Source organism: Miniopterus natalensis, chromosome 2 (genome assembly GCF_054644295.1).
Source record: "Miniopterus natalensis isolate mMinNat1 chromosome 2, mMinNat1.hap1, whole genome shotgun sequence".
Taxonomy (NCBI): Eukaryota; Metazoa; Chordata; class Mammalia; order Chiroptera; family Miniopteridae; genus Miniopterus; species Miniopterus natalensis.
This window is the reverse complement of record NC_142082.1, coordinates 92,433,766-92,460,790: the sequence shown is the minus strand read 5'-3', so window position 1 is coordinate 92,460,790 and position 27,025 is coordinate 92,433,766. Positions and strand designations below refer to the sequence as shown.

At 43.1% G+C, this 27,025-nt stretch overlaps 1 protein-coding gene across 2 annotated transcripts; it reads left to right on the top strand.

Moving 5' to 3' along the window:
* Window positions 1-27,025, top strand: HDHD5 (haloacid dehalogenase like hydrolase domain containing 5). 2 transcript variants are annotated; one of them, XM_087814393.1, is made up of 8 exons: window positions 1-117; window positions 16,415-16,618; window positions 18,221-18,333; window positions 20,140-20,233; window positions 21,773-21,806; window positions 23,451-23,625; window positions 25,791-25,979; window positions 26,171-27,025. In XM_087814393.1, exons 1-8 carry the CDS (start codon window positions 1-3, stop codon window positions 26,502-26,504), a joined length of 1,260 nt encoding a protein of 419 aa, XP_087670519.1. In that variant the 3' UTR covers window positions 26,505-27,025. The 2 variants fall into 2 exon arrangements, with proteins under 2 accessions (XP_087670519.1, XP_016069289.2); XM_016213803.2 differs by lacking the exon at window positions 1-117 and adding an exon at window positions 14,241-14,551.

Below are 27,025 nucleotides of genomic sequence, written 5' to 3'. Positions count from 1 at the left end.
ATGGCTGTTTTTGGTTTATTTGCGGCGGTCCGGGCGGCCCCGGGGCTCTGGCGGTGGGCGGCGTGCGGGTTCCGGGGCCGCTGCTCTGGAAAGGGTTACGCTGCGGGCCCAGAGCAGGTGAGAAGCGCGCAGGTGAGCGGGTCCTCAGCGCTTGTGGCGAGGCCGCGAGCGGCGGGAGGGAGGGCGAGCGGGGCGAGCTGCTCCTGCGTTCCCGGCCTCCTGGGAAATGGCCGTGACTAAGGCAACTGACTTCTGGTGCGCTTCGTTCTTGCCTTAAGCACTGATGTCCCCTGCGCGCCCTACCTCCCTCTGACTCGGGCGATTTGGCACGTCTTTGACCGGGCAGAAAAGTTACTCCGGCTAGAGCGTAAACAAAATACCCAAAACGTGCACCAAGATTGTCTCGTGGCCTCTTGCCACTCTTCGTCCCCAAATTTACTCGGCATTTTCCGTCTTCCTAGTTTTCTGGTCAGGGTATGATTCTTGCACTTCCTCTCTGATTTCCATGATCAGAACCTTTACGTTATGATTTTAAACTACATTTTAAAGAAATTCGGAGACTTGTGATAGGGTTCCCTGTGGAGCTGCACCTGTAAGGGAAGAGCCCCAGAGATGAATGTGGTTTTTGTGGGGCCTATTTACTTTTTAGTCCCTTTGGCTTGGTGGGCCTGCTTGTAATAGCAGCTGTTAAGTCGGGGATTGGTAGGTGGGAGTGGGGTTGGGGGAGGGAGGGGAAAACTGGCCAGGTACTTTAGCGATATCTAATTCTCTCAACCTTGGAAGTAGGCATGACCCTGGTGTTAGTTTGGAAGCTGAAGTTTGGAGTCAAGTTTTTAAGAACTTTTTTAAAAGGTTCTTAAAACCTTTTAAAAAACACCTGGTAGACTACCACGCCAGGACTCTAAGCCAGGTAGTCATATCTATCACCCTGAGCCATTTTGCCTTCTAAATTCACAATTTCTGTATGTAATAATGATAATATTTTACATTTATATAATGCCTTCACAGTAACTCTTTGATGTACAGTATTTTAAGTTAACTACTTATTTAAAAAAAGAGTACTTTGTGCCAGGCACTATTCTAAGTACTTCACAAGTATATCATTAATCTGTATAATTTTCATAACAACTCTGTGAGGTAAGTACTATTATTATTCCCACTTTACAGGTGGAGAAACTGAGTCACAGAGAGGTTAAGCGACTTGCCCAAGGGCACACAGCTGGTAAGTGGCAGAATCTGGAACCCAGGGCAGTCTTGTGCCAGAGTTCTAGCTCTTAACAGCTATATTATTGTAATCATTTTGAATACGGAGAAACTAAGATTCAAAGAAGTTAAGTGACTTGGCTAGTGTCATAGAGCTCAAAGTGCCCAAGCTGGAAGTATAGAATGATAATACATTGATAAAAGGACTGTAAACTGTAAAGACATAAGTATAAGGAATATTTGCCATTGTTTATAGTTTATTATATTGATTCTTGCGTCTTCATGGGTCCTAAATTATCCTTGAGTGACTTTTCTGATAGAGTCGAAAAAAGGAAGAAAGGGATGAAGTATGTCATAGAATTTAAGAGTATTAGCATTTGAGTTGAATTCTGCCTCTACTGTTTACTGGCTGTTTGACCTAAGGCAAATTACTCAGCTTTCTAAGCTTCAGTTTCCTAGTATATGTAATGGGTGTCTTGTTTACCATGCAGTGTTTTTTCGGGAATATATATATGGTACCTTTTATGATAAATGTGGAGTACTTTGCGCAGTGACTGGCACATAGTAAGTTATCTCAAATGTGGAAGGGATTGGAGGATACAGTGAAATGGACTGTAGTTGTAATGCTGTTGTTTAAAGCATACGAAACAATTCTAGGTAAGAAGCAAAGACAAAGGAACATCTAAGTAGTCCCTTCATTTCAAATTTACCTTAAACCACACATTTTATCACTGACACAATATGAACTCTAATTAGAGAATATGGCCTAATACCCAGGACTAGTTAAAAAATAAAATCAAGTGATATAGAAGAAAAATCAGAATACAGATTAGAGAATTAAGAGGAAAGTGAAAAGAAAAAAATTTATCCCTTTGTCCTTTTCTCTAGGTACTTTCACTTTTTTTCTTATATTTCTTTCTTTTTTCTTATAAAATAGACTATTTTTTAGAGCAGTTTTAGGTTTATAGAAAGTATAGAAAAGTCTCTCCCCCCAGTTTCTTCTGTTACTGACATCTTGCATTATTAGTGTGGCACTTTTGTTATAGTTGTGTATCTTTCTATGTTGCTCAGTGCCTGGTTCTCTCTACATTCATCATTCACCTGAGGGTTGGAGATGATGATTACTCACTATATAGTTACAGATGAGGGACCCTCAAGGATGTTGCTAAATTGTTCTGAAACCTTTCTGTTCTAAGTAGCAGGGATTGAGAATTCTTTTGTCTAAGAGAGCAAATCTTGTGACTATTTAGAATATGGTCACTAAGACCACTAAAACTGTTTTGTAGCCGTCAGCACAGATGAACTGTTTCATTTTATTTTTTTAAGTATGTAAGTTTTAGAAATCCAAAAACAATAATACAGCAGTTTCTTGAATAGTGTCATTTTGTTATAAGGTTGATGAGGTGCGGTAGGAACTTTTGTTAATATTAATTAGTTTTGGTAAAATTGGCTTCAAGTCATAAAACTTATTGATGATGTTAAGTGAGGACTTACTGTATTATGAAATCCATTGACCCATCTTCCAGATTCAGCAATTATTAACATTTTGCCACACTTGTTTTGCTTATCTCTTCCCCAACTACCCCTTTTTTGTGCCTATAATATTTTAAAACAAGTTTCTGATGGCTTGTCATTTCAACCCTAAATTCTTCTGTGTGTACCCATAAGAAAATAATCACAATGCTATTATCATACCTAACAACATTAGTAATTCCTTAATATTACAGTACTTAAAATCCAGTCCTTTAAAAATTTTCCCTGATTGTCTCAAAATTGTGGGCAAATTAGTTTTATATTTAGAGTTTCAGAACAGTATGCTCTGTGTCCATATGGTACAAGAAGGAGATAGACTGTGTGCTAGAAAGACACAGTCCTTCTAAGAGTCATCAACTCTGCCCTGGGTGGTGTGACTCAGTTGGATGTGCGTCATTCTGTGCACCGCAAGGTTGCTGGTTCGATTCTGGTCACGCCACATGCCTGGGTTGTGGGCTTGATCCCTGGTAGGGTGTGTGCAGGAGGCAGCTGATTGACGTTCCCCTCTCACATCAATGTTTCTTTCTCCCTCTCCTCCTTTCTCTTTCCCTCCTTCCCACTTTCCCCCACTCCTTTCCTCTCTCTAAAAAAAAAAATATATATATATATATTTTAAATTATTTTTATTTTTAATTCTCACCTGAGGATATTTTTCCATTGCTTTTCAGAGAGATTGGAAAAGAGAGGGAGAGAAACATCAATGTGAGAGTGACACATTGAGTGGTTGCCTCCTGCACATGCCTGGACCAGGGCCAGGGATTGAGCCTGCAACCAAGGTACATGTTCTTGGCCAGAATTGAACTCAGGACCCTTCAGTCTGTGGGCCAATGCTCTAACCACTGAGCCAAACTGGCTAGGGCAATAAAAATATTTTTTTTTCAAAAAGTTACCAACTCTTTTCCCTTGAGAGGGTATGGTGTAGTCAGAAAGTGCTTGAGGGGAAAGGTCTGCCTTATTTTGCTCTAATCCTTCATTTTTTGGGACATTGAACATTCAGTCAACCTTGATTGAGTACCTACAAAAGTCTAAGTATTGTGCCAGATTTGGGGGTTTGAAGGCAAATTACATCCTCTTTCCCTTTAGACTTGTGCAGTGATTATCTTTGAAAAGAATAAGGTGATGAAATTTGAAAAGGAGCTATGTTCCTTTTCCCAGGAAAAATCTATAGAATTTTAAGAGGTTTTATGGACATCCTGAAATCTGTCTATGGACCCCAGTTTGGACCCTGATTCTAGTGGGATTTGTTGAGGAAAAGGAAGGGGTTGCAGAGATCCTTGAGGGCCACTGGGTACATGAGTATATTGAGAACAGAGAAGAACTGGAACTCAGTGGCTGGAGGCTGGCAGGAGCTGCTGGATGATCTGGTACCTCCTGGATCCCTTCTTTGCTTAGAGGTGTTGCCGTGTGGGCTGCTGAAGAGCTCTGACTTTGCTGTGAGCTCAGTTTGAGGCTGAATTTTGAATCTAGCACTTGTGAACTGGGTCAATTTAACTATAATTCTCTCTGAATTTGGTTTCTTACTCATTTAGTCAGATTTTCCAGTGAATACATAATGAGCACCATATATAAACCAGGCTACTTTAGCTAAGTAATGTCAGTTGGAGGTAATGACACGCACCCCCAAAGTGTTGATGCAAGGATTCAATAAAAATATATAGCTCAGCCTGGCTGGTGTTGCTTAGTGGTTGAGCGTTGATCTATGGACCAGGAGGTCATGGTTCCATCCCTCCTAAGGGCACATGCCCGGGGTTTTGTGCTCGATCCCCAGTAGGGGACGTGTAGGAGGCAGCCCATCAATGACTCTCTCATCATTGATGTTTCTCTCTCTCCCTCTTCCTTCCTCTCTCTGAAATCAATAAAAACATATATTTTTTAAAAAGAGTAACATATACACACACACACACACATACATACATACATACATACATACATACATACATATATATATATATCAGTACAATCCACAGGTCTGGGGTGTAGGATCAGCCATTGGAATGGAGAGTTAGAGATGCTGTTTGTTCAGGTATTTCCTACATGGCATGTGGGACTTGACAAGTTTCTTCCCTGGCAGCTCTACTTGCTAGTGGTCAGAAGTGCTCTCTTGTTGGTTTGAATTTCTGCCTTCCTATTTTTCTTTTTTTAAAATTTTGTTTTATTTTTTTAAATAATTTTTATTTTTGTTTAAAGTATTACAGATGTCCCTTTTTCTCCCCAGTGACCCTTCCCCCCCCCCCCCCCCGTTCCTTCCCCCTCCCCAGTCACTCTCCCCACCATTGTCCGTGTCCTTGGGTTGTGCATATATGCATATAAATTCTTTGGTTACTCTCTCCCCCTCTACCCCCTCTCCCCCTTCCCTCTGACATTTTGTCAGTCTCAACTATGCTTCCATTGAATCTATTCTGCTCGTCAGTTTATTAAGTTCTTTAGATTCCACGTGTAAGGGAGAGCATGTGATATTTTTCTTTCGCTGCCTGGCTTATTTCACTTAGCATAATATTGTCCAGGACCATCCATACTGTCCCAAAGGGTACGAGATTCTTCTTCTTTATAGCTACGTAGTATTCCACGGTGTAAATGTCCCACAGCTTTTTAATCCACTCATCTACTGATGGGCACTTGGGCTGTTTCCAGATCTTAGCTATTGTAAACTGTGCTGCTATGAACATCAGGGTGCATATATCCTTTCTGATGAATGTTTCAGGATTCTTAGGATACATTCCTAGAAGTGGAATTACTGGGTCAAATGGCAGCTCCATTTTTAATTTTTTGAGGAACCTCCATACTGTTTTCCATAGTGGTTGCACCAGTCTGCATTCCCACCAGCAGTGTACTAGGGTTCCCCTTTCTCCACACCCTTGCCAGCACATGTCGTTTGTTGATTTGTTGATGGCAGCCATTCTGACAGTTGTGAAGTGATACCTCATTGTGGTTTTAATTTGCATCTCTCTGATGATTATCGACGTTGAGCATTTTCTCATGTGTCTCTTGGCCATCCGTATGTCCTCTTTGGAGAAGTGTCTATTTAAGTCCTTTGCCCATTTCTTAATTGGGTTGTTTGTCTTTCTCTTGATGAGTGCTATGAGTTCTTTGTACACTTTGGAAATTAGCCCCTTATCAGATTCATCCTTGGCAACTATGTTTTCTCAGACCGTGGGGTTCCTTTGTATTTTGAGGCTGTTTTCTTTTGCTGTGCAGAAGCTTTTTAGTTTGATGTAGTCCCATATGTTTATTTTCCTTTGTTTCTCTTGCCCTAGGAGTTGTATCAGTGAAAAGTCCACTGCGAAGGATGTCTGTGACGTTACTGCCTATGTTTTCTTCCAGGATTTTTATGGTTTCGTGACTTATATTTAAGTCTTTTATCCATTTTGAGTTTATTTTTGTGTATGGAGAAAGTTGGTGGTCTAGTTTCATTCTTTTGCATGTATCTGTCCAATTTTCCCAGCACCACTTATTGAAGAGACTGTCCTTACTCCATTGGATACTCTTGCCTCCTTTGTCAAATATTAACTGACCATAATGGCGTGGGTCTATTTCTGGGGTCTCTGTTCTGTTCCATTGATCTATATGCCTGTTGTTGTACCAATACCAGGCCGTTTTGATTACAGTAGCTTTGTAATACAGCTTCAAGTCTGGTAATGTGATCTCTCCCACTCCGTTCTTTTTTCTCAAGATGGCTGCAGCTATTCGGGGTCTTTTTTGGTTCCATATAAATTTTCGAAATGCTTGTTCTAGATCTGTGAAATATGCTGTTGGTATTTTCATAGGAATTGCATTAAATTTATAAATTGCTTTGGGTAGTATAGATATTTTAATGATATTAATTCTTCCAATCCATGAGCATGGTATATTCTTCCACCTGTTTAAATCTTCCTCTGCTTCTTTTTTCAGTGTCACGTAGTTTTCCGAGTACAGGTCTTTTACATCCTTGGTTAAGTTTATTCCTAGGTATCTTACTTTTTTAGTTGCATTGGTAAACGGTATTGCTTTTTTAGTTTCTCTCTCTGAAAGTTCATTGTTGGTGTATAAGAATGCCACTGATTTCCGGATGTTGATTTTGTATCCAGCTACCTTGCCAAATTCATTTATCAAATCTAGTAGTACTTTGATGGAGTCTCTGGGGTTTTCTATGTACAGTATCATGTCATCTGCAAATAATGATAGTTTTACTTCCTCCTTTCCAATTTGGATACCTTTTATGTTTTCTTCCTGTCTGATGGCTATGGCAAGGACTTCCAGTACTATGTTGAATAAGAGTGGTGAAAGTGGACATCCCTGTCTTGTTCTGGTTTTTAATGGAAATGGTTTTAGTTTTTGCCCATTGAGTATGATGTTAGCTGTAGGTCTGTCATATATGGCCTTTATTATGTTGAGGTATGATCCCTCTATTCCCACTTTGCTGAGAGTTTTTATCAGAAATGGGTGCTGGATTTTGTCGAATGCTTTTCCTGTGTCTATTGATATGATCATATGATTTTTGTGCTTCATTTTGTTTATGTGATGTATCACATTTATTGATTTGCAGATGTTGTACCAGCCTTGCATCCCTGGAATAAATCCCACTTGGTCATGATGTACGATCTTTTTAATGTATTGCTGGATCCAGTTTGCTAGTATCTTAGTGAGGATTTTAGTATCTATGTTCATCAGGGATATTGGCCTGTAATTTTCTTTCTTTGTAGTATCTTTATCTGGTTTTGGGATTAGGATGATGCTGGCCTCATAAAAAGAGTTTGGGAGTTTTCCCTCCTCTTGAATTTTCTGGAATAGTTTGAATAGAATAGGTGTTAATTCTTCTTTGAATGTTTGGTAGAACTCGCCTGTAAATCCATCTGGTCCAGGACTTTTGTTTACTGGGAGTTTTTTGATTACTGCTTCAATTTCATTAGTTGTTATTGGCCTATTTAGGTTTTCTGCCTCTTCTTGATTCAGCTTTGGAAGGTTGTATGCTTCTAGGAATTTGTCCATTTCCCTCATGTTGTCTAATTTGTTGGCATATAGTTGCTCATAATGTTTTCTTACAATGCTTTGTATTTCTGTTGGGTCAGTTGTTATATCGCCTCTTTCATTTCTGATTTTATTTATTTGGGTCTTCTCTTTTTGTTTCTTAGTGAGTCTGGCTAAAGTTGCATCAATCTTATTTACCTTTTCAAAGAACCAGCTCTTGGTTTCATTGATTTTTTTGTATTGTTTGTTTAGTCTCTATGTCATTAACTTCTGCTCTGATTTTTATTATTTCCTTCCTTCTGCTTCCTTGGGGCTTTTCTTGCTGTTCTCGTTCTGGTTCTTTTAGTTGTTGTGTTAGATGGTTCATTAGATCTTTTTCTTGTTTCTTGAGATGGGCCTGTAATGCTATGAATTTTCCTCTCAGGACTGCTTTCGCTGTGTCCCATAGGTTTTGGGTTGTTGTCTGTTCATTTTTGTTGCTTTCCATGAAGTGTTTGATTTCTTCCTTGATCTCCTTGGTAACCCATTCATTGTTTAATAACATGCTACTTAGCCTCCATGTGTTTGAATATTTTTGAGTTTTTTATTATTAAAATTGGTTGATTTCTAGCTTCATGGCATTGTGATCCGAGAAGATGCTTGATATGATTTCATTCTTCTTATATTTGTAGAGACTTGCGTTGTGCCCTAACATGTGGTCTATTTTTGAGAATGTTCCATGTGCACTTGAGAGGAATGTGTATTCTGTTGCTTTGGGGTGAAATGTTCTGTAAATGTCAATTAAATTCATTAGGTCTAGTGATTCATTTAAGGTCTGTGTTTCCCTGTTGATTTTTTGTCTTGATGATCTGTCCAATGCTGACAGTGGGGTGTTAAAGTCTCCCACTATGATTGTGTTGCTGTCAATTTCCCCTGTAAGGTCCCCCAAGAAATTTTTTATATATTTAGGTGCTCCAATATTGGGTGCATAAATGTTTATAAGGGTTATTTCCTCCTGATGGATTGATCCCTTTAGTAATATGTAGTGACCATCTTTGCCTCTCGTTATGGTCTTTATTTTGAAGTCTGTTTTGTCTGAAATAAGAATTGCTACTCCAGCTTTCCTTTCCTTTCCATTCCATTTGCATGGAATATTTTACTCCATCCCTTCACTTTTAGCCTGTGTGAGTCTTTTGCTCTCAGGTGGGTCTCTTGTTGACAGCATATATTTGGGTCCTGTTTTCTTATCCATTCAGCTACCCTATGTCTTTTGAATGGACCGTTTATTCCGTTTACATTTAAGGTTCCTATTGATATCAATTTATTTAATGCCATTTTTCCCCTTTATGCTGATGTACCTTTCTTTCACTATTCCTTCTTTTTCTTAAAGCAGTCCTTTTAGCATTTCTTGCAATGCTGGTTTCGTGGAACTGAACTCCTTTAGCCTTTTTTTGTCTGGGAAGCCTTTTATTTCACCTTCAAATTTAAATGATAGTCTTGCTGGATAAAGCAATCTTGGTTGCATGTTCCTGCTTTTCATTACTTGCAGAACTTCATGACACTCCCTTCTGGCCTGAAGAGTCTCTGTTGAGAAATCAGCTGTCAGCCTTATGGGGGTTTCCTTGTAGGTCACTGCTTGTCTCTCTCTTGCAGCCCTTAATATTTTCTCTTTGTCCTTGCCATTTGCCATTTTAATTACGATGTGTCTTGGAGTGGGTCTCTTTGGGTCCCTCTTGTTTGGAACCCTCTGTGCTTCCTGAGCTGGTGTGGCTTTCTCCTTCGACAGCCTAGGGAAGTTTTCTATAATTATTTCCTCCACCAAGTTCTCTATCCCTTGTTCTCTTTCCTCCCCCTCTGGTACTCCTATAATGCGAATGTTTTTTCGATTAATGTTATCCCAAAGTTCCCTTAGACTGTCCTCATGTTTTTTAAGTGATTTTGCTTTTTGCTGCTCTGATTGTGGGATTCGTTCTACCTTGTCTTCTAAGTCACTTATTCTATCTTCTGCTTCATTGAGCCTGCTTTTAATTCCTTCCAGTGCATTCTTGATATCAGATACAACATTCTTTATCTCTGTCTGAGTTTTATTTATGGTATGTATCTCCTTTTTCATATTTTCACTAAGGTCCTCGATCTTATCATCTAGTGTCTTCTTAAGTCCCTTGAACATCTTCATCATCCATACTCTGAACTCCGTTTCTGACAGCTTGCTAAACTCCATCTCATCAAAGTCTTTTTCGGGTGATGTTTCTTTGTCTTTAGTTTGGGGGTTGTTTCTTTGACTCCCCATTTTGGTAGGTCTTAGTGTTTGTATCTATATATTAGATATATTTGCTGACCCCCAGTCTTGTGGGGTGGGATTTTGTCTTGTGGGTCCAGTGGAGCCCAGAGGTGTGTTTCCCTTATACCTCTGAGCTTTTTGCTCTAGTCGTGACCCTCTTGTGGGTGCCCCTTTTGTGGTTTCTTTATGTTCTCCTGTTGTGGTTGGATCTAGATTGTTGTTGATCAGTCCTTGGGAGGACTCTTCTCTCAGGCTGGCTAACTGTGTCACAGCCCCAACCTCGACCTGTAAGCTGTTGTACGGGTGCTGCAAGGCAGGCCAATGCACAACTAAAATTCCAGTAAACAAGAGGTATTTTACAAAATATCTTGACAGTAACAATGAAAATAACTCACGTGAAAATAGAACTGGGAGAGTGAAGGGAGAACACAACACACACCCCGCACACACACACATACAGGAAAAAAAAAGAGAGAGAAAAAGAAAAGTATCGCTTAGAGAGAGAAAGATGTATATAGTTGTTGATACTGGTGAAAATTTAGAAACTAATAATAAACTAAAATGTAAAAAATAGAGAAGCTACTGGGAGGTAATAGAAGCAGAGAAAATATTCTGAAAGAAGGGCCAGCAAAGAATTAAGGGAGAGAATAGAAATAGGATAGTAGTTGAAAATGAGAAAACAAAAATACAATAAGGAGAATAGGAGAAACTAACAATCAGACAGGAAGACAGAGGGAGCCTAATGAAAGAATGAAAGAAAAGTAGAAAAAGAAAAAAGAAACGGAAGAAAAACGTTATGCCAATGGATTGAGAGGAGAGAGAGAGATAAAGCCCCTGCAGGGAGGGAGTCCAGTAACAGATTTGAGGGAAACTGTAGAGGGAAGCAGTAAACTTGGATATAATGATAAAGTCCCAGTTGTTGAGCAGGGATATCAAGAAAGTCTTGATATTAGAAGTAAGAATACAAGAAAACAAAGCAACTATCCAAAACAAAACTGAAAAACAAGCAAAGCAAAACAAAATTCTTTTATAAAAAGGTGAAAAGAAAAAAAAAATTAGTTTAAAAAAATGTAGAAAAAAAAATTATTATAAAATTTAAAAAAGAAGAAAAAACAGGTTTTCTCCCCTTTCTTTTCTTCCTAAGGAAAAAAGAGAAAAAATAAACAAGCCCACAAACAAAAAACAAACAAAAAAGTCCCCAAAACCAAAGAAACAAAACCATACAAAAGAAAAAAAAAACCCAGCAGAAAAAAAAAAAGAAAAAAAAAAGGTAGTCAATCAGGTGAGGCTTTTTTTTTCTGGGCAACTTATGTTGTCCGAGGGACACTGTTTTGTGTCCTGATTTCAGTTCTCCTGGTAGGTACTTGTGTATCACCCAGTGTGATGCGTCGTCTAGGTTTGGCTCTGGTGGCCTTAGGTAGATGGTTGATCTGAGTCTCTCCGTGGACCACCTCCTCTTGTCAGCTATTTTGCAATCTTGTAGTTGCCTGGTCTTACTCCAGAGTCTTCTGTAGAGTCTTTAGGGTGCAGGGTGGCTAGTGTAGCTCAGGGTATCACTGCCCCTAGAGGTGTTGCTGTCAGGCGCTCATTCTGCGGGGGTTAGTCTCTGCTTCACCGCCAACTCCTCAGTCCCTATCCTGTCCTCTGATTCTAGTTCCCCAGGCTTTGGTCTGCTGCAGCTTCAGATTGGTTTCAGCCTATTGCCTTTTCTGTCTGGGCCGTTTCAGCAGCCTGGGCTCAGTGGGTCCGATTAAAAACACCTTCTGGTGGGCCCTTTGCCTGCCCAGCCCCCTGCAGGGGTTTTCAGCATTTCCTCCAGTTCCCAAACAGTCCCTGAGAGTCTTATTCTTATAAATTCCTCCTGTTAGCTGCTCTCCCTTCCCCCTCAGGACTGTGCCCTGGGGGATGTCTGGGGCTTCCGTGAGCGGTACCTGTCCCTTTCCTGTTGGGAGGGGGTGCTCCTGACTGCTGAAGAGGTCGGTGGTCTCCACCCCTCCCTGCTCAGCTCTGGTTGGCTGGTTGCACCAGGCCCGCCCCTCAGACCGTCTCCAGTGCAGACTCCCGACCCCAGCCTACACTGGTCTGTCGGTGCAGTGCCAGCGGGGAAGGTGGGAACCGGTTCTGCGATCAAAATTGCAAATGCACAAAACAACACTCAGGCCGAGAGTCCGCTCTGCAGGGTCCCGCCGCCCTCGCTCCAAGGCACCCAGCGGGAGGGGACCCAAAGTCAGCTCCACACAGCTCCCTGCGCTGCTGGTCTCAGCAAAACTGGAGTGGCTTCACGTGCCACCACGGCGCCCCTCAGGGCTGGTCGCAGGTCCCAGCCTCCAGGCACCTTGAGCTCAGGGCGGGGAGGGCTCCTCCCCTCCCCCACACCTCGCAGATTCCGTGCTTCTGGGGCTCAACACAATGCCCCTCAGGGAGGCAGAGGGTCCCCGTGTGTGGCTACTCAGCGCAGTCCTCTGGTTCCTTACCACTTGAGTGCCACAGCCCTTGGGACAGTCTTCCCTATGGTCGGCACCCCGAGCGCCAGACGCTGGTCACAGCCGGGACTAGAGGCTTTGTTTCCTAGGAAGGTGTTATCCCATCTCAGACTCAACGCTCCCCTGAGATCCCCTGCCCTGTGCGCAGGGCGCTCCTTCCCCTCTTTGCTCTGAGTGTGGGGGTCCCCGCTCTTGGATGCCCTCCGCACTCTTGAGGGGAGGGAGCTTTGCAGCCTCCAAGCCTCTGGGCTCGGAGCCCAGCACAGGCTTCAGGGAGTCTCCCCCTTCCTACGCGCCCCCCCTCTTACCGGACTCCGTGATGTGTCTTTAGTGCTCCCCACTCGCACTCTGTCCACTCAGGTGTGTTTCTCTGGTTTTTTCAAGCTGGTTGTGTAGGGTTTTAGGAGTAAATCGAGTCCATGGCTGGGAGCGGGGGCACTCTGCTGCTTCTCACAGTGCCACCATCTTCAGGTCCTGCCCTCCTATTTTTCCAATGTCCCTTCCCACCTTCCAACTTTGCACTGAAGCTGTCATTGTCTAAGGCTGGGAGGCTCTGCTGACGCTAGTGTGAAAGAGCTAGAAGACCCTTCCCTGGGTGGTCTTTCCTGTTCAGAGGAGGGAAGATGGGACCATTGCTTTGCAGTCACTCTGGTTTTGGTAGAAGTGGGGTATCCCTTTCTCCACTGAGTGTTGGGGGTGGAGTTCTTATATCTCGAGAAAAAGAATTTTCTGAGACTCATACGTGGGGGTGGGGAATGAGTGATTTTTATTTGCATGGAATTACATCCCTGAGTTTCCAAAGTCCCATTTCCCTTAGTCCAATTATAGAAGAAGTGTAACTGGGGCTTCAGTAGAGCTAAAATCAAAGCCATTGTCCAGAGTTTCTGTTCCATGTTGCAGCTGGGTCCAGTTCAGCATCAGGCTAGTTACAGTCCATTAGTCCATTGCATGTGTGGGTCCACATGGCCATGGGCCTCACGGGAGAATGCCAGGAAACAGGAGCGATAGCCCCTCAAGCCAGGAATCAACCAAGAGAGCCCAAGAGAAATCAAAAGAGTGAACTTTGCTCAGGGAATTAAGTATCCCAAATCTTCCCACACTTGCAAGTGGCCATCGCCATTCTGGCCAGTGGCCTTTTCCCAGGTGTGACTGACAGGCAAGTACCTTCTCTAGTCCTCCCAACTTGACTGGGTGTGCATCTACCTACCCCCATCCAGTCTCTTTCCCCCGGCCATCTATGGGGAATGGACTGGTGCTCCCTGGAGAGTGTAAAGCTGCAACTTCCTGGTGAAGCTGCTCAAATGACATGCCTATAATATTTGGCTTTCCCTTTACTCCTTTCCTGTTATTAATAACTAGGTTAAATACAACTATATCAACTCCATTTTCTATTTTCCTTGTTCCAAAAACTCATGTCTCAGCTTCCTTGATCCCACACCCTTGTGATTTTCCTCCTCACGCTAATTGCTGCTCCTTGTTCTTTTGCTGGTGGCTCTTACATGGCCTGTCCTTAAATGGTAATGTTCTTCCTTGTTCTCTGTGAGCCGCACTTTTGCTCTCACTCTGCTTGTGCTTCTCAGGCTCTTCTGTTCCCTCCTAAGTTTCAGCTGTTCTCTGAAAACAAAGACCTTCCACATTTTCATCTCCTGGACTTTGTCAAGTGCTGATATCTCTTCTTGCCTGAGCTACAGGTCCAAAGTGGGACATATCTCCTGCCCTTCCTGGCCTCCCAGCTGCAGCTCCTCCAGAGTTCCTTGGGTCAGTGAGTGATACCAGCATCCACCCACCCAGCTTCCCAAGCCAAAAGGAGCATGGAGTGTCTTTGTCTCTGCCCTCCTCCCCTGCATCTGATTGTTACCAGGCCTGGCTGTTCTGCCTTCTATAATCTGCCTCATCCTTTCCATACCTATTGCCACCACCTAGTTAAAACTACCACCATCATCTCTGTCTTAGATTGCAGTGAGTCCCAGCTGGTGTCCTTCAACTTGACTCTCTTCAGCCCACTCATTCATTCTTCACTCTGCAGCCAAGATTTTTCAACAGCATAAGTCTGATGATGCCACTTTCCTGTTTCAGACTCCTTATGTTGGCCAGTCCTGTGATGGCCAATCCTCCCCACCCGCGATGGGTAAGGTACATCTTATGCAGGCTCTCAGGGTCTCTTCTGGGCTCTCAGGGTCTTCTCAGGGTCTCAGAGCTACTTCTGCCTGGTGCTGATGGGCTCTCAATAGATAAATGTTAAATGAATGCATATATTTAAATCTTTTGTTGCCTAGCTCAAAATTCTCTTCTAAGAACCTACCTCTGTTTAATTGTTTACTCAGAACTTAAATACTTAGGATTGATTTGCACTTGTGAAAATGCTTCAGTTTTAGTGAGTTTGTGTTTCCTAGACTAGTTGTTCGTTTTTTCACCCCAGCTAAAGTGAAGGGCCGGAATACAGTATGTCTGCTTTTGATTGATCCTCCCAGAGGAACCCTATGCACAAATAAGAATGGCATAACTTGGCACCAAAAAAAGGAGACTAGCAAACAGGTTAGGTTGGATTTCTTTTGGACAATTGAAAACATGTCATATGTTAACAGTTTATGAAATAAGAAATGAAATGATATTTTTAAGAATCCAAGAAATATAGATTGAGATGAGATACTGTTTTTTTAACTTTTAAATTAAGATGTTTGATAATTAACAAATTCTTTGATACATTTGATAGTCATTATTGGCAAGGGTAAAATGCATTACCAGTGGCCACATAAGTTGATGTATGTTTTTGGAAAACAGTTTGTCAGGATGTGTTACGTTGTTAAAATATTTGCACTTTTTTGACTTACTGCTCCTACTTTTAAGAATCTAGCTCAAGGAAAAGTTGATAATATGGAAAAACCAGTAAGCATAAAGAGGTTCCTTATAGCATTATTTATAGTAGTAAAAATGTAGAAAGCCTTAAATATCCAAAATAGGGGAAACATAGTGTTAGTGGATTATTCACTCAGTGTATTGTAGAGCCAGAAATGATGATTATGAGGTCGAGCTGTGTATTGATATGGAAAGATAACCAAAACATACAAGCTAAAAAAAGGAAAGATAGAAAATACATCATAATGCCATTTGTGCGTTAGTTAAACAATAAGAAATTGTTACTGTATATCCATAAAAAAGTTCCTGGAAAATATACAAGAGAGGGAATAGCAGTAGATGGAAGAAGGAGGCAAGAAATCTTATATCTGTAGTTAAAAAAAAACCTCTGTGTGTTATAATAAAAATTTTAAAAGATGATTATGAAGGCTATTATAATAGGCAAAAATGCTCGTATGTCAAGCAAAAAGAACAAGATGAAAAATTGCACATGTAAAGTATAGTTGTAGCTACATGATAAATAAGAATAGAAAAAGGAGATGAAAAGAAAATATTTGCCTGGCTGCAGTGGTTCATTTGGTTGGAGCATTGTCCTGTGCACTGAAAAGTTGCCAGTTTGACTCCCCGTCAGGGCACATACCTGAGTTGCGGGTTTGATTCCCAGCTGGGACACGTATGGAAGGCAACCAGTGGATGTTTCTCTCTTACATTGATGTCTCTCTCTTTCTGTGTCTCTCCCTCTTTCCCTCCCTCCCTCTTTTTAAGCATGTCCTTGGGTGAAGATTGAAAATAAATAAGTAAATAAAATTTTTAAAAAAAGGAAAATATTAATTAGTTGTGTTTAAAGTGCAAGGATTATGTTTTGAATTTCTATTTTCTAATTTAAAAAGTCCTTTATATTCATTATGGAAAAATACTTTTTAACAAAATAGTTATGTGCTTAAAAATACGTGAAAAAGGGCTACTTCTTTTATTATCGATGGGTTTGCTCTGTCAGAAATTCCATGTCCTCATTTTATGTTTCAGGCCCTGGGCAACCTGAGAATGATGTTGAGTCCCTCTTTTTAAGGGTCTTTTCCTTCCTCCCCTGTGCCTCTTCACTCAGGCAGTGGTGGCTCTCTTTTCCCCTCTGCAGAGCCAGCCTACCTTTGGGTTCCTATTGGACATCGATGGAGTGCTGGTGCGGGGCCATAGAGTGATCCCTGCAGCTCTGAAAGCCTTCCGCAGGCTGGTGAATGCCCAGGGGCAACTGCGGGTGCCTGTGGTCTTTGTCACGAATGCTGGGAACATCTTACAACAAGGTAAAGCCCAGGAGCTATCAGCCCTCCTGGGCTTCAAGGTAAGGAGACAGCTGGAGACATGGAAGCTCAAGGACCTGATTCCCAGTGGAACCTCCTCTCTAGCTCTGACTAAGCCTTTTCTCTTGGGGTGCAGTACACTATTGATAAGTCTAAGGGCATGGCCAGTTGCTTCAGTACAAATCTTTCTACCCTGCTGGAAAAATAACTTGAAGTTCAAGCCCACCCTCTTTAGTAGAGCCTCATCAACAGGGTCATTTTTTACATATACATACATGGTGAGCACAAAAATCCTGCCCATGGAATTGCCAGTTCAGCCTACTGTCTTTGTATCCATTTCTTTTCTTCTGGGCATCAGGGTTGTCTCTTTTGAATTGTTAGCCCCTTGAAAGCAAGGGTCACATTTTTCTTTTTTTTTAAATACGTTTTTTATTGACTTTAGAATAGAGGAAGGGAGAGAGAGAAACATCAATGAGAGAGAACCATTGATCGGCTGCTTCCTGCGTGCTCCCTACTGGGGATTGAGCCCACAACCCTGGGCATGTTCCCTGACCAGGAATTGAACCGGCAACCTCTTGGTGCATGGGATGGTGCTCAACCAACTGAGCCACACTGGCCAGGGTGAGGGTTGCATTTTCTAAATCTCCGTATACCAGGTGGGACTCTGAAGTAACCGCCCTTGTTTCTCATAAATAAGATGCATGCATGTGAATGAGCGCTGTCCCCCAAAAGCAGTCTCTTCACCCACTTGCAACTCCACATGTATCTCACATTGACACTCATTCTTTGTTGAGGGTAGATGTAGTTTTGGGAAAGAGTACTTGGAACCAAGAAAGTAAATAAAGTGGCTGATTGATGATGGGGTGACCCTACTTGAGTATGAATGCAGGGAGTAAAGGCATGAAACTGGTTCCCTTCCGTGGTTTTCAGAGAGGATTTTAAAAACATTCTGAGAAAAGGCTGCATTGTCGTAATTAGTATAAATGTTAAAAGGCTAAGTCTTTAAGTAGAACTGAGAGTTGAAAGTCAAAGTTGGAGGCAGAGCTCTGTGACAATGCTTTTCAAAGGGAAAGTTTAGCAGGACAGGATTGATGAGTGTCAGAACCCACCACTGATGGCATGTCCTGCTTGCTTGTTGTTTGTTGTTGTTAACCCTCACCCAAGGATATTTTTTCTATTGATTTTTAGTGAGAGTGGGAGGGAGGGACGGAGGGGGAGAGCGAGAGCGAGAGAGAGAGAGAGAGAGAGAGAGAGAGAGAGAGAGATCAACATCGATGTGAGAGAGACACACGCCCCAACTGGGCCCAGGGATTGAACCTGCAACCCAGGTACATGCCCTTGACTGGGAATTGCTGGGAATTGAATCGGAGACCCTTTGGTGCATGGGCTGACACTTTACCACTGAGCAACACTGGCCAGGGCACTGCTTGCTTGTTTTGTGTGGCAAGAGCCAAATTAGACTGGTGGTTCTTACATCTGTTTGGATAGATTCTAGGAGCTAGGAAGCGGGGCTTCCACTCCCCCCTACTTTTTCTGGGCAGTTTTTTTCCTTCCTGGGCGAAAGAAGCTGCCATTTATCTCCTATTATTTTCCTTCAACTATGTGTCTTTCTCGTCTCTCCTGTCTCTTGCCTGTCCCTACAGGTGGAGCCAGATCAAGTTATTCTTTCTCACAGCCCCTTGAAGCTCTTCTCAAAATATCATGGAAAGCGGATGCTAGTGTCCGGGCAGGGACCCGTGGTGGAAAATGCCCAAGTGTATCCTTTTGGTGCTTCTCCCTCTGACTGAAGAGGAAGGGGCAGGACTGGGGCCTTTCCTCCCATTGCTGAGGGGGGACCATCATGAGGCTTGCTGGGCCTTGGGTTCCAGGCCTTATTGAGTGTGTGGTGGAATCTTGAAGGAGGGAGTACAGCCCTCAGGTGTGGCCAGTCCTGGTGTCTGGTGCTTTCTAAAAGCCAGCCCACTGCATCAGAACCTTCTGGAAAGCTGAAAATACAGATTCCTGGAGAGTCTTATGTTACTAGGTCTGAGATAAAAATTAGCAATCTGTATTTTAAAAAAGGAAACTAGGTGATTCTGTAATTAGGTTTGGCTGTTCTTCATGGTCCTCAGTCAACTTATCTGAAATGTTAATTAAGTATCTACAATGAAGTCATCCTTTGGGCTATGTGCACATTCAAAAGACAGAAGATTGTCTCTGTTCTCAAGCAGCTTATTTATTTGCTGCTCTTGCAGACCTGTCCAGCACTCCCTGTGTACCAGCACTGTGCTGTAGGCTCAAAGGGGCAGGGGCCAGGAGAAGCACAGTGGGGACTGCGATTTAACCAAAGGGCTCATACTTGAGGCAGGAATAACACACCCATACACAATACAGGAATATTTCAGATGGTATGGGATTAAAGACTTAAACGAGCAGTATAAGTTCTGGGTATCACAGGTGGGGACAGGAACATCCTTGGAGCAGGATTTCTTGTGGCTTCATGGAGGGACATGGCTGTGCCACAGGAGAAGTTTCAGGTTTTCCATGCAGAGGCAGTAGCTAAGGAGGCTGTAAAGAGAAGGGATGGTGAGGATCCCTGAAACAGAAGATTGGAATGGGACAGGGTGGAAAATAAAGACCGGAAGGTTAGTGCTAGAGGTAGGAAACTGCAGAAGTAAATGCAGGAAGTAAGTGAATTTATTAAGAGGGTGGTGGGGAGTCTGCAGGTTTATTGCTAATGTGGTGATCTGATGGAAGCATCATTTTTGGAAAATTCATTTTGAGAGTAATCTGAAACCATGGCCAGTTAAGATTGCAAGTGGGAATTAAGGACAGGAAAATGGAGTCAGGTCTTAGAGAGCTAAGCTGAGCTGGCTTACCTCTCCCCATGGCCTCCCCATCCTGGTGGAATCCAATTCATTTTAAAGCTTCAACTGAAGTCTAGCTTCTCCAGGCCCTTTGCCCAACTATTGAGGCCACTGAGCAGTCGCCTTTTCTGAACTCCGTGGCACATAGTAGCAGCACTTCACAAGAGTGCTGGCTGTGATGGGCTTTGGGCAGGTGGTGAGCTTCTTGAGGACAGAGGTTCTTGTATGCCTTGTACCCTGGTATTGCCCAGTGTAGGATCTGGCACCTAGAGTATGCCCAGGTGTATTGCTTTGGAGGGACACAACCCTGCTCTGCCGGTCAGCACTTTCAGGATTGGTGTTGGCCCTGCTGGGGTCTGTCTGGACTTATTGGTTCACTCCTGTCTGGGGATTGGGTAGACTAGTTTGATCAGCTCTGGGTTTGTTCCCCTCCCTTTATTTATTTATTTTTAATTTTATTTTTAAAAAATATATCTTTATTGATTTCAGAGAGAGGAAAGATGAGGGAGAGAGAGAGATAGAAACATCAATGATGAAAGAGTCATTGATCGAGCCCACAACCCAGGCATGTGCCCTGACCAGGAATCAAACCCTGATCGCCTGGATCCTAGGTCGACCCTCAACCGCTGAGCCACGCCCGGCCGGGCTGTTCCTCTCCCTTTAAAGAAATCTTCTCCCCAGAACTGTCCAGCTTTGTTTCCCTGATCTTGCTCTAGACTGGGCTTCAAGAATGTGGTTACTGTGGACGAGCTGCGGATGGCCTTCCCTGTGCTTGACATGGTGGATCTCCAGCGGCGGCCAAAGACCACGGTAATAAGGAGAACACACCTGGGGTCTCGTGTTTAATTATGTCCTCTTCCTTACTCCTTCGTGGGCTCCTCTTGCTGATCCCGCAACCTCTCCCCCTTAGAGCTGCAACTTGTCTGTGTTTTGCAGAGCTGCCTTCTTAGAGAGGCACATCTGGCAAGGATTTGTTCCCCACATATACAGAATGGCTCAGAGGAGCCACGTACTCCTAAGGATTTTTCTTTCTGCCTTGTTTGTGATTAGCTGAGAACCCTTTCAGAGCCCTGGCATCTCCTCCAGTTAGTAGCTTTGTATTTTACCAGCTGGCTTTCCCAGTATTGTCTGGGAGAATCATTAACCTTTGTTAAATTCTTCACTGTTCTACTTTATCCTGATGCAATATCCTTGTGAGAAGCAGCCTGCTTATAAAAGTAACTGGCAGTTCTAAGTGTCTGCTGTGTTTCCTTTGGGTTCAGCTCATATTTGAACCACTGGTTTGATTATCTTTTCTGATCAGTAGTCACAGGGTCTCTCATTGATCCTCCATAGTGTGTGACTGACCCTGGCCCTCTTTTTTATGTCAACTCTATATATTTATATCATATAGCCTATTTTTTAAGTCAGATCACTATCAAAATGTGATGAAATGTGTTATAAACAGATAAACTTTATTTACTTTTATAGCTTTAGTCCTTCCTCCAGAGCTTTCCAATTAAAATAGAGCCCTTTATTGCCTTTGAGAGCTGTCTCCTAGAACCATGTGGAGAACCAGAATGTCAGGATTGAAACAGATCTTAGAACAACTCAGAGACTGAGCCTCACACAGGGGAAGTGACTTACTCCAGGTCACATAGCTGATTAGTGGCAGGCACAAGACTATAATAGTCTGGAGAAGGAATGGAAGTGGTTCGCAGCATGAAAGCTCCTGCCTCCTAATCCAACATTGAGAGAAATGGTCCATCACACCCTGATGGCCTCCTTTTTCTCCATAGGCTCACCTTCCTCTTTAGCTATCTGATTCTAGACTCTTGCTTGGCCCATGTCTTGTTTCCTGTCCTTGCTGGAGAAAGACAGCTGACCAGCCTTTCTTCGTAGCTGACTTTTTTTTTTTATATTATATATCTTTATTGATTTCAGAGAGAGAGGGAGAGAGTGATAGAAACATCAATGATGAGAGAGTCATTGATCAGCTGCCTCCTGCATGCCCCACATTGGGGATCGAGCCCGCAACCTGGGCATGTGCCCTGACTAGGAATTGAACTGCGATCTCCTGGATCTTAGGTCGATGCTCAACCACTGAGCCATGCCCAGCGGGGCCTAGCTGATCTTTGTATGTGGTATTCCTCAACCTGTTCTGTGACCAGCCTGGTCATTCTCTCTTCATGAATCTTCTTCCTCATTCCTATTTGGCTTCTCCTCAGCTTGGGCTACACCATGGGGGTAGTCTTTGATCCTGTCTGGAATGTATCTTTCCTCCCACCCACCCTTGGAAACCAGTGTGTGATTGTCTGGTAATGGAAAGTAATCATTGCATTGATAGGCTTGTTCTTTGTCTCTTGGCAGCCCCTTCCAAGGAATGACTTCCCCACCATTGAAGGTAATGAGGTCCTCTCCTTGTGTGGGCATGGGGCTAGGTGGTTCTTTCTCCTTTCAGTCCCTCCAGGCTCTTGTAGCCAGGGGGCATTGAACATTAGGTCACCTGGGTTCTGGTGTTGGATCTGCCACTCATTACCTCTGAGATATGTGTTGTTAATCTTTCCTTCTCCATATCACTTGTGTTATTATTCCAGAAAAATCATAAGCTTAGAAAATCTTAGAGTAGAAAGGTACCTAGGGGTAATCCAGTCAGTGTTCCTTAGCCCCATTAAACCCAGTTCTCTCCTTGTATAACGAAAATATTTTAGTGTCTCCTTTACTAACCTGAAGTGAAATTCATAGATAAATATCTTTCTATACACATATGTTAAAATTAATTAGTTTAATATAATTGTAATAGGGAGAAATAAAGGGAAAAATTTTAGTAAGGTAATATGTATTTCAATATGTAATAATTATCCAAAAAGACATAATGAAGTAGTGAATTGATTGAACCAAATATAGAATCATCATGAATATTACAGCTATAAACACAGTTTATAGGTGTGATATAGGTGTGCTTTACTGGTGACTCAGAAATTAGGGGCAGTATTGTCACTGGCGAAGTGATTTTGCAAAATAGGCACTAAACTCCTGGTAAAATTTTGAAAACAAATAAAGTACAGCCTTCTCTTGATTTATGTGATAGTTACATATTTTGGAAAAATCAGTGTTTATTATAACTACCAAAAAATACTTTGTGTTTACATGTGGAATGGAATTAGGGTTTAGGCTCATTAATTATTAACAGGTTGTTTACCTACATGAATACCAGATCGGGGACTCAAATGTTTATAGAAATTAGCAGTTTTTTATTGAACAGGACTGTCCTGAGTGTCTAGCATCCCTGGCCATCTCCTACAGTCTTCACCACTAAGTGTCAGTCATTGTGATGATTAAAAAATATCCTCCAGCTTCCAGAACACCTCCCTAGGGGGCAGTGATTCAACTCATTGGTCTCATAGCTGATATTGGAGCTTCCATTTGTTGAGTACTATGTGTCCAGCTCGGGTTAAGTGCTTTATTATATCTCATTTTTATTTTCATAACAATAGTAGGTGTTGTTATTGTGTAGTTGAAGAAGCTGAGGCTTATAGAAGGTAAATAACTTGCCCACAATCAAAGGAAAATTGGCACAGTCAGCCTTGGAATTCAGGTCTCTATCACTCTGTATCCCACTCTCTTAGCTGTTAGGTTTATTGGCTCCTGGGGCGCAGAGAGAAGTGGCTGAGGAAGGTGAGCACTTTGCCAAGTATCTATGGGTGAGGTGGTGGGGAGAATATCAGTCAGCAGGAGGAAATGGGCCTGAGACTTGCTATTGCTTGTCTTGTTTTTAACTTCTGTGAAGTTTGGTGGACACAATGATATTGGGAGCCCTTAGGAGGTACTTTCCTGGGCCCTGGGCTTTGTTCACCTTGGGTAAATAAATGAGTGGCTCTTTCAAGGCTGTTCAGGAAACCATGCCCTTGCCAGGGTGAGTGTACTGTGGAGGAAGAGCTTGTGGTTGGGTGGCCTCAGCTGGTCTTCTGAGGGCCTTCCTCCCACCCACCATAGAGGGCAGGCTGAGTGCTCTGCACCCTTACCCCTTCGCCTTTGCTCTTTAAAGGGGTGCTCCTCCTTGGGGAGCCAGTACGCTGGGAGACAAGCTTGCAGCTGATCATGGATGTCCTTCTCAGCAATGGGAACCCTGGGACGGGTCTGGCGACGGCTCCCTATCCCCATCTCCCTGTCCTGGCCAGTAACATGGATCTTCTTTGGATGGCTGAAGCCAAGATGCCCAGGTGAGGACATAGTCCCTGGCCTTGACCGTGGTGGTCCATTTTCAGGTGTTGCCTGAGCAGTCCTGCTGACAGTTTCCCACTGTCATTTCATATTTGGGGACTCTCAGACCTGTACCTGGGTAGGCCCTGTAGTTGCCATAGTATCTTGGCCTTCTGGGTGGTGGTGGTCAAGAGTCACTTTATATACTAATTATCAAATGAAAACTGCAGCTTACTGTTCACTGAAGATGTATTGAGATGATTTTTAACAAACAACCTTTGCCCTCCAGAATCTTAACAGAATATGTTCATTTTGACTAGAGGAACACAAACTGTCAGCTTCTGAGGTGTATCAGTGCAAATTGTTCAACTGCTCTTCCTTCCTTGCCTTCACCTTGTACATTGATTATTTCACATCTTTGTTTCCTTTTGCCCTTAAAACGTAGGGGCAGGGGAAAGAAAGAATTGTTCTGATGTTTGTATAGACCAGAGAACAGAGACCCAGTGGATAAGTTACTTTCTCAAAGGTACCCGGGTAGTGAGCAGCTCACACATTACCTGCGCAACTGTGTATAGAGCTCACCTGTCCTGTCCTTTTCTTAGGTTGGGCACAGGATAGGCAGTCCTTTTTCTGGCCCTGAAGGTGCCTTACTGGAAGGGCAGCTGACTGCTGCTGTGTACTGTTTGGGTGCTCTTATCTGCAAGGCCAAAGTCTAGAGTTTTCTTCCCTGCCCATGACTCCCAGTGATCTGGGTGTGTTATCTATCAATAGGGCAGCAGGGCCCAACACTGCCTCAAGTCACACCACTCAATAGCCATAAGAGATGGGGATTACAGTGTTCTCTCTCATTACTTTTCAAGTATTTTTCTGTAGCTTGAAGTTAGGTGTTTTTCCTGAATTATTTTTCCTAGAGTTAGGGTATGCTGACACTAGGTGAAGGGGGTTTGGTTATATAGGCTGTGAATTGAATAGTAAGAGGCAAATTTCAATTTATAAACCAGATTTTTAAAAAAATACATATCTTTATTGATTTCAGAGGGAGGAAGGGAGAGCGAAAGGGAAAGATAGAAACATCAATGTTGAGAGAATCATTGATTGGCTGCCTCTTATGCGCCCCCTACTGGGGATTCAGCGCGAATCCTGGGCATGTGCCCTGACTGGGAATTGAACCGCGATCGCCTGGATCATAGTTTGATGCTCGGTTGCTGAGCCGTGCTGGCTGAGCTATAAACCAGATTTGAGATTAATCTTTCATTCAGTAACTTAAAAATTGAAAATAGAATTTATTGCATAAATGAATGACACAAATATAACTTTAATATATTGTGCAATACCCGTTCAGATTTGGTTTAGTGGCAAGGGATGAAAACCCAAAACAAAAGTATCTTAAAGAAGATAGAAGTTTCTTTCTCATGTAAAATAAGTTTGGAGTAGGCAGTCCAAGTCTTGTATGGAAGCTCCATCTGTCAGGGACACAGACATCTACCTCTGTCTTCCTGCTGTGCAATCCTTAGCCCTTTACTGTATAATGCAAAATGGCTGCCTGAACGTCAGCCATCGTATCAGCATTCCAGGCAGCAGGAAGGAACAGGGGAGGGTAAAGAAGAGCATTGCCTCCCTAATTTAAGGATACTTCCTAGAAGTTTAGCCCAGCACTTCTAATTTCATTCACTCTGGCTATAGCGCAGTCACATGGCTGTACACCCAGCTTCAGAGGAGGAAGGGAATATAGTTTTACACCTGGTAGCACTATGCTTAGCTAAAAATTGGCACCAAGAAAGAAGGGGAGAATGACAACCAGTAGTCTGCCACAAATCTAAAACAGAATTTAAACTTTTTGGAGTCCTAATGCCTGGGGTATAATCCTAATGCTACCATCTTGGGCAAGTTACTTAATCTCTTTATGCCTCAGTTTCCTCATTTGTAAAATGAGAACAATAATCTCATAGAGTTTTTCTGAGAATTAAATGTGATATGCATCTTCAGTGTTAGAACAGTGCTCAATAAATGTTATTAGATAACAGCAGGGCATAAATGTATGCAATAAATGTAGTTCTTACTAGAAGTAATTTCATTTTGACCTGTCACCACTGGGGGAGTGGAAGGGTGCTGCTTAGAGAATGGCAGGTGGCCTGGAAGAGCCCAGGGAGGGAAGACTGAGCTGCTGAGCTGTCTTCTCTGGCAGGTTTGGCCACGGCACCTTTCTGTTGTGCCTGGAAACCATTTACCACAAAGTGACAGGCAAAGAGCTGAGATACAAGGGCCTGATGGGCAAACCCAGCATCCTCACTTACCAATATGCGGAGGAACTGATCAGGCAGCAGGCAGAGAGGCGGGGCTGGGCTGCCCCCATCCAGAAGCTGTATGCTGTAGGGTAAGCTCTTTCCATCTCCTCAACCCTTTCACAACCTCCCCTTCCCTCTCTCCCTACCCCTCCCATCCGCCTTGTCTCCCTGTGTTTAATGCACTCCCCTTGCCCCACAATTGTCCTGTGCTCTCTGTGCCTTACAACACTAAACTTGGGTTTTTTCCTCTTTCCTTTTCCGGTATGGCTGCCCCTGCCAGTGATAACCCTATGTCTGATGTCTACGGTGCCAACCTGTTCAACCAGTACCTGCAGATGGTGAAGCATGAGGGGGCAGAGGAGCTGGAGGCCAGTGGTCTGTGGAAGCAGCAGCCCTCAGCAACCCAGAGCTGTGCCTCCATCCTGGTGTGCACTGGCGTGTACAGTCCCAAGGCCCCAGGGTCCACAGAGCCTGCCCAGGGAGGAGAGGAGCCTCCCTTCCATGGGCACCGGGACTTCAGCTTTAGTCCAGGGCTTATGGAGGCGTCCCACATTGTGAATGATGTGGACGAGGCTGTGGAGCTGGTTTTCCACAAGGAGGGTTGGACTTTGTAGTGAGGACTGTGCGTTTGAGGCAGGGGGAGGGAGGGTGCCATTTGCTGGCTTCTGGCCTGGATCACAGGGCGTCATGTCAGCTCCTGCTCCCCGTGATGCTCTTTCTGCTGCCCCACAGATGTGACACTACTGGTTACTTGGAAGAAGATACTGACTTTTTCTCTTGTGGGGCAGTAACCACAGAACTGTACCCTGGGTAGCATTATGGGTAGAACTATCCGGATTTCCTGAGTCCAATTCCTGTCTGCTTCTTCTGGCAGTCTGACCTCAGCCCAGTCCCTTTACCTGTGTGCCTCAGTTTCCTCCTCATTTCAGTAGGGAGTTCTGGGAAAAGGGGAGGCGATATTTAATAATGTGGAAATTTCTGCAGGACGTTTGCCTGCATTAAGGGAACCACTGCATGCCAGCAAGGTGTCTAACACTCAGATACTACTTTTTATTGTATTTCAGCTTATCACCCAGAGACTTTTGAGCTTATTTTTTTAATTAAAATAATCATAATAAATATTCATTATGCCATA

What these genes read in the sequence shown, in the direction of transcription:
- HDHD5 (XM_087814393.1), top strand. Translation starts at nt 1, where the DNA reads ATGGCTGTTTTTGGTTTATTTGCGGCGGTCCGGGCGGCCCCGGGGCTC. An exon ending in AGCGGCGGCCAAAGACCACG is followed by an intron (nt 20,234 to 21,772) that starts GTAATAAGGAGA and finishes GTCTCTTGGCAG; the next exon opens with CCCCTTCCAAGGAATGACTT. An exon ending in TGACTTCCCCACCATTGAAG is followed by an intron (nt 21,807 to 23,450) that starts GTAATGAGGTCC and finishes TGCTCTTTAAAG; the next exon opens with GGGTGCTCCTCCTTGGGGAG.